At 48.3% G+C, this 7,395-nt stretch overlaps 1 protein-coding gene across 1 annotated transcript in view; it reads right to left on the bottom strand.

Moving 5' to 3' along the window:
- The window catches only part of T265_11690 (hypothetical protein), a gene marked incomplete at both ends in the record, with an annotated part of 22,352 nt that extends 16,147 nt beyond the window's left edge, over window positions 1-6,205 (bottom strand). The window contains 5 exons of the mRNA XM_009178409.1: window positions 5,515-5,550; window positions 5,641-5,779; window positions 5,813-5,917; window positions 5,952-6,052; window positions 6,088-6,205. Coding sequence (XP_009176673.1) covers window positions 5,515-5,550; window positions 5,641-5,779; window positions 5,813-5,917; window positions 5,952-6,052; window positions 6,088-6,205 — 499 coding nt within the window. The remainder of the gene's footprint in view (window positions 1-5,514; window positions 5,551-5,640; window positions 5,780-5,812; window positions 5,918-5,951; window positions 6,053-6,087) is intronic.
- Between the last annotated feature and the right edge of the window lie 1,190 nt (window positions 6,206-7,395).

A 7,395-nucleotide genomic window follows, 5' to 3' on the forward strand; every position in this document is an offset into this window, starting at 1 on the left:
GTCCGGCATCAAGACGAGATCTGATTAGTCAACAATCTGGACCCAACAGCCAATCATGACCCAGTATTGGCCAAATGCCGATTGCCAATGGCGCATCCAGAACGCGTCAGAACTTCCAGAAAGTTATAACCGCTTACGCTATATATACGAAGCGCTGTACATCTGTTCTTGACCTCGTTTTGGGCACCTTGTGCACCTTTGGTGGTTGTTTTGACGTGAACGCCAGCTTGAGAGGCTCAGACCGAGAACTAAGCTGGGGAAAATATGGTTACTACACTAATGCAAGCACCATCTTCAAAAAGCTAAGGCCACCAAACACCACACACTGATCGTGCTAGTTCCCTGGTCAAAACCAGAACCAAGTGGTGTCAATAGCCCGTAAACAGGCTACCTCGGATAACACAACCGGAAAACGCAAACACGTGCCAGATCGCTTACCTTTCAATATCAATACAAAATCAGACCACTCTATTAGCTAAGTGTATCCCCAAGGGTGGTTGCCCTCATCACAAGCGGCACAAAAGACCCCAACGTTGCACAAGGACAAATATTACCAAGCTTGTTGCCTCAGAAACCGTAGAACGCCTAGCTGTTTCGCAGAGGTGCAGGACAAACAAAGCCCTTGATCTTAAATGAAGGGAAACTCCCTGGGAATCTACGACGAGCGACCGCTTGGATCCCCAAGAGACACGGTCACCATTGCCTGAAATATCACAGGACCTCAACAACCACAGCCACCGCAGACGAGATAAAAATGACTTTTCAACCAAGATTGCTTACGTAAACCAGCTGTGACGAACATCTATCGATGGCTGATGAAAACGCGTCAGTTTAGCTCCAGGGCTGCTCAGTGGTAGGAAGATACCCGGATGCACAATGGCATATGGAGTCGAAACCCAGTACTAGTGATAAACGAAGATGGTCGGCGCGATACTACAAAAGGCACCCACCATTAGATTGTTTTGTGTTAAAATTAAACGCAAATCAGAAACACGTCTCTGGTGAACTGAACCATCGCGTTTATGGGTGACGTTATTCAGGTGCTGCGACGTTTCAACCTCCCTTGATTAACAGTGACCAGTTGTAGACGGAAATCGTCTTGTGCTGCATCGGAGATACAATGGGCTGGTGCAAGAGGAGCGGTTGATGTTTCGGTGACTGTGAGATTTTACGGTGGTGGTCAGTTGGGCGTTCAGAGTTGAGGAATCAGTTAAGTGACGAAGCGTCGACCCACAAAGTGATTATATCAGCCCCCACTGTTTTAGTTTCTCGGATATCATAGGCACATTCGGCTGGGTTGACCGTTCTGTTCTTGTTGACACCCTTGGAAAAAATGGTTAAGCTGTAGCACCCTCTCGGTGCCTAACTGCCATGCCACCAGGAAGAAGCACGAGGGCTGCGATACTGCCAAGTTTCCCAAGCCTAGGCAAGGGAAGTCGAGAGGCAGAAATCAGGTTCGAACCACGGACCTTCCGGTCAATAAATTTGCACTCTAACCATTGAGTCATCTCACCCCCTAACACGCTTGCCCACCAAGGAATGCTCCGAAAATTCGTGAACATAATTTATTTGTATCCTCAGACTTATGAAGGTGGAAGTATACGGAGAGCTCTCCAAAAGCCTCCGTACATGATGCGATGTCCATCAGGGATGCCCACTCTCTTCATTCCGATTTAATTTTGTAATCTATGTAACAGTGAGAAGCTGGAAGGTCTTCAGAACCCTGGCGTCCAAATGGCCGCTGATAAAAAAACTTTGTTGATTTAGCATATGCAGGCGACATTGTTTTCGTAATGAAAAAGAAGTCGCACAAGAGGCCTACTGATAAGTGCATTAACTTCACACATGCTAAGGTCAGGACTTCGAAGATACATGAGGGCCTCCTAGTTCACTGTCCAGGTCTCTACTGCGGTTCCAGGATCCAGATGAACGGTATCAGATGGTTACGAGAGTTGCTAGTCAAAACGCTCGGCCCAGCAGTCAAAGCGTCAGTTCTATTGAGAATGACTGAGCCACTTTGATCCACGGTGGTTTCGCTCACAGGTGGTTTCCGAGGTCCCGTCGCACGGATCAACTGTAATAATGCTCGGAAATTACCGGCTTTCCAATTCCTTGACCTTCCGTGTCCACCAGGTCCCACAATCAGTGCGCCCTTGGCATTTAGTAATTCGTCCGGCTAGATATTTCAAGCGACGAAGCACCAGTGACGCCGACAGCTACGTTACGATCGAGGTCAAGCTGATCCACCCGTGGTTACCACGCTCACTACGAGGCCCTGTTTTGAAAATGGGCACTATCACTTACCCTCACCAGTCGTCTAGGACAGATTCTTTTTCCCAAATGCAAGCAAACAGATCAGACAAGCGCTGACTGAGGACTTCACACCCGTCCTGAACAATGCGGGTGGGAGGCCATGCGGGACAGAAGGTCGGTGGCGCCTGGGAGAACATATGCAGTCGTAAACCTCTGAGATCGTAGATGGTTCCATGTTCACCATCCAAGGATCTACGTCACTTGTGGACTCCAGATGAGTGGCAGCCGGTGGTCACAATTGTTGCTCGAAGTATTAAGTCCAACGGTCGAGGCGTTCGTCTCTATCCAAGATGGTCACTCCGTTCCGATCCTTGATGGCTTCACTCACAGTTGGTTTCCGGGGACAGGTCACACGGATCAACTGAAATAATCTTAGGGTCTCTTCTATTTTATTGGCTTTCTGTGGCCACATTTTACGATCGGCTCGCACGCTCACTTTCACTTGATGTCTGGTAATTCGTTGCATGAAGTTCAGGACTGGCTGGGATATTTCATCGAGATTTAAGCAATGCCGCCGTTCTGTCTGACATCCAGTGCTTGAGTTCACCTGGTGGTGGTGTGCCACAGGCGAAATTCTTAGCACTATGTGCAGAGGTGGTAATGTCGCCCCAGTATGAGTTCACATTTGACGAAAAAGGAAACTCTATGAGACGATTCCGGTAAGTTCGTCTAACATCCGGATCTGCTAGTCTTTCAAGTGCCAAGCGATTTTTCTGCATCTTGCGCGGCCCTGGAAAATGTAGAGAGAAGCGATTCCAGACGAGTGCGTGGTCGGAATCCACAAATGTGTTACAAAACGACGGAGTCAGTTACTGATCCGCGCCATCGGTAACAGATGGCATTGTGATCAATTTGAGTTTGCGATAGACACACCGTTGGTGGGCGCCACGCGATCATCATCATTATCACAAACAGCATGATGAGCAGGCGACTTCGGCTATTTCGGAAGTTAGCACTGCATAAAAACAGCCTGAGGTCAGCACGCAGCTGAAGCAATCGTTCACCAATGTCCGTACGTACTGAGTGCAGTCCATGTCTGACACCTAATTGAGTCTCAGATACGCTAAGCCTATCCACTTTTGCATTCAGATCTCTGACAACCACAACGATATCTGAACTTTTAGCTCACCGCAACAGGGCGTCGCAAAACTTGTCTTTGATGGAATCAGAGATACAGTCAGCTGGGGTGTAGGCAGACACGACAAACAGACAGTGATCAACTTCCCGCTTGTAAGACTCCTTCAGTGACGTTGCCGGACGAACCGCACATGGGCGGCTATCGACAGGTATCCAGTCAAGCAAGGATCCTTCCGACTAATGACTTTGAACGGTACTAAGCACTGCACATCCCGCCGCAACAGCCTCTGGATCACCAAAGTTGCGTAGCCGGAAGCGAGTGGAGACTGATGAGGCGGTTAGCTCAACCACTGTGCTTGCATCTTGAATTCTTGGTTTGGAGACACAGCACACATCAATGCCAAGCGCGTCCAGTGTAAGAGCAAGAGCAGCTTGTTGTCCTGTCAGATAGACTGGGCGTCGAGGCTTGAAGACAGCTGAGTGTCAGCGCCATGCAATGAGCAGATGTTGCACGCAAAACCGACGCAAGACGAACGGAGTCATCAGTCCTGAGTGCTGGGCCTACAAGGACAGAGTTATTAATGCGGCGGGGAGAGGAGGGAGAAAAGTATGTGAAAGAGAAAGAAGGTAGGTGCTAGCAGTAATCTGTCTTCGCTTATCCGCCCTGTTGTATGCAGCGAGTAAGGCGACCCGGCCGATGGTACCACGCGACGGCCGATGTGGCATGAGTTTGTTTGTATATGCGTAGTTCATGGTTGTACGTTGGCTGGGATACAGCCAAGGTGCCCAAACCTAGACAGGGTCCCTAACCAAATCCTGGGGCTCAAAAATTTGACCGGAGAGCAGAGGTGTTTGGCGGGATGTGTAAATGCATTGCTATTTCTACGGAACAAGTTGCCACAAGTTCCAACCCACAACCTGGAGGACCACGAGACTGTGGTTGTCAGACCCATAACCATTGACCAATCTGGTATGAGGCTGCGAGTGTCGCGCAGACACTTCCCGCAAGTATGGCTCAGTTGGTCACCAAGGCACACAAATTGTCACACCACGGTAAAGTCCAGTCTCTTCGTGATGAGTCGACCACCTAATTGGGTCTCAGATGCGCTAAGTTTACCCACTGTCCATTCAGACCTTTGGTAAGCATAGCGACATCTGAGCTTTTGGCCCGCCGTGACGAGGCACTCAAGAGTTCACAAAACTTGTCTTTGGTGGTATCAGGGCTGTAGTCGGTTGGGGCGTAAGCACAAATGACACCGGGATGAAATTCCAGCTTGAAACTTCTCTACAGACGTTGCCAGACGGACCAGAGAGAGGCGAATATCAACGGATATGCAGTCAATCAAAGATCCTTTCAATCCCTGCATACCTGGCTACAACGGCTTCTGGATATCTACATACGCGCAACCGAAAGTCAGTGGAGTGCTGGGACAGTCATCTCAAAAGTTATGTTGGCATCTCGAATTCTGGCTTCTGATAAACAGCACACATGACTGTCGGGCTAGTCTAGTATGAGGGCAACAGCAAATTGCTTCCGTACTTGGTTCGAAGTCTGACCACTGAAATCAGCCAGATGGACCAGGTGTTAAGTCAGAAGACTAATTTCGAGATATCTGAGGCTGTCAGCGCCGGCTGACGCGCAGATGCAGCCGCCAAAAACGACACGGGACGAACGGGGTCATCAGCATAAATGGATGTTTCTACATCTGGGATCTACAAATCAGTGAGTGAATCGGGGTCAGTTGGGAGATAGCAACGCATATAGATCAAAGACAGTACCGGTTCCTGTTTTCGCTTATCCGCCTTGGTGCATGCACCAAAAGCGAAATGACCGACAGCTCCAAGTTAAGGCCTCGTGGAAGGATGTACTTTTGTGTACTTCACTGTTACGTAGACCAATATCCTGCCAGAGGGTCACTCTCTGGACGACTAGGTTCTTCGTTTCAAGCAGTCAAATATAGGGCCTGGTCGCATTCAGGAGTTGAGTAACAGGGCCACCAGATTAGTCAAGGGTTTTAGGAAACAGGCTGTGGCGCCTGTTCCAATCTCCAAACAAGACGACCAAGTTCAGCTTAAGCACTAGTATTGCTGTGGTTACGGCATCCGCGAATCAGCTTCACTTACTGCAGGAACTCGGATCTATCGCCGATAATTCGGCAGCTGAGGAAGTGATTACAAGAGACCAGTGCACCAGAAGTGGCAACCACTATGACTGCAAAAACTCCAGAAAACCGAAGGACTGCAACTCACCGGAAACTTCGACTATATCACCCGGGACGAGTTCACGTGCTTTCACTGTTTGAGGGCCCCTGTGTCCTTGGCGAATCACCTTCGCTGTATCAGATTCGTATTCCTTTAAGGCTTCGATAGCAGATTCGGCGTTCCTTTCCTAGTGGATATGATTAGAATGTCAAATGATTACCTGCCAGACCCCAACAATGGCATTGAGGATGAGAATCAACATTATCACAAGAGGCTCAACAAAGGCCGTGGTCGCATCTTCAGAATCCTCGAACCATGCAAGGACCTTCAAAAATAGAACAAGACGATCCGAGACTCACAAAAGATATTGTGGCAGCGGACAGCAAAATCTTGACCAGAAGATCATCAAACTGTTCCAAAACTAGACGCCACAATGGTTTGGTTTCTTCCGGTGGTAGCTCTAAACAAAGTTGGAGAGGCGCCAGAACGACAAACCATTGAAGCCATTTTTATTTAGGGCAATGGCAACCTGTTTCTCAGAGAGTCCACTTTCCTCAGTTGTGTGAAAAAATTCGAGAACTTGCGAAGTGGTGAGACAGTAGGCATCCTCCATTGTAGCCTCAGCGAGACCTGCTCAAGGACGCTGAGACAAGCGCTCCGAGACTTACGTGTCTCATCTGAGGCGTTGGTGCATTTAAACAAGCATTTTCCGATTGGGTAACTTGGTACACAAATGCAATATGAAGCTACTAGGATATGTCGCGCTAGTACAGTTTCGGATATTGGACTGGGTTCCGTATAGTACCTACATTATAGCAAATACGGGAGATAGCTCTTGCTGCACTAATCAGTGATTTTGACAATGCTCACGGATTCACGGACTCACGGATTGATACACAGAGTCAAGGCTTTTGCCAAAGCTTCCCGGATCGGTTTTGATCTTGTTGGTCAGTGACTGTCGTTCACCTGCAAGGCACAAGTGAAAAAAGGGTATAGCACCCCTCTTTATGTTCTCAGCGCCGGGCAGTTTTTTTGCCAGCACGGAGATTTGCATAAATAAATGTCTAATAGTGCGTGGACAACCATCCGAGGAAGGTCATTCCACGCAGCTACTACTCGAAGTGAGAAAAAATTTTGTTCAGTGAATGTGTGCGCTCTGAGCTTGAGAAGCCCCTTACTATGTCCCCACCGTGTGTTTGCTGGGTCAAGTGTGAAAAATCTGTTGGCCAAGCTTTGGTCAAACAGGGCATAAGTAGGAATTAGGTCCCCTCGGAGGTGACGGCACTCAAGGGGAAAGAAATAAAGCACCGCGAGACGCGTGTTGTCGTGGACGGATTTGAGGCTGCCAATAATTTTAGTAGCGGTTCAATGGACATCCTCAATGAGGGTCAAGTCTGTAGCCGACTAGGACCTTATCAGCGTGTTCGGATAAATTAACAAGCAAAGTAACCAATACAAAATCATAAAATCACAATAGGAAAGGAATGAGTAGCCAAGTGGGGACTCACGAATGTGTAGATCCAATGGTCCACTACACCGATCCAAATGCACTAACTGGCTGTGAAAGGAAATATTCGCTTGTCGGAATTTCCCACAGATGGTTCCGCGTGCGTGATATATTCCACGGTAGGAAAATTATTCACGGCTAATAATGTCACAGGTATTTATTGTGACGTTCAACAGTTGACACAAACACCGCGATTTAGTCGCACTGGTTCAGCAGTCAACAAACAGTTCAACGGAGCGTAAATACACTCGTTCAGCAAGAAGTCAGCAGGTCGCACCGGAAAATTGTGTATTCGT

The sequence above is a fragment of the Opisthorchis viverrini genome, assembly GCF_000715545.1.
Source record: "Opisthorchis viverrini unplaced genomic scaffold opera_v5_558, whole genome shotgun sequence".
In the NCBI taxonomy this organism is placed as follows: Eukaryota; Metazoa; Platyhelminthes; class Trematoda; order Opisthorchiida; family Opisthorchiidae; genus Opisthorchis; species Opisthorchis viverrini.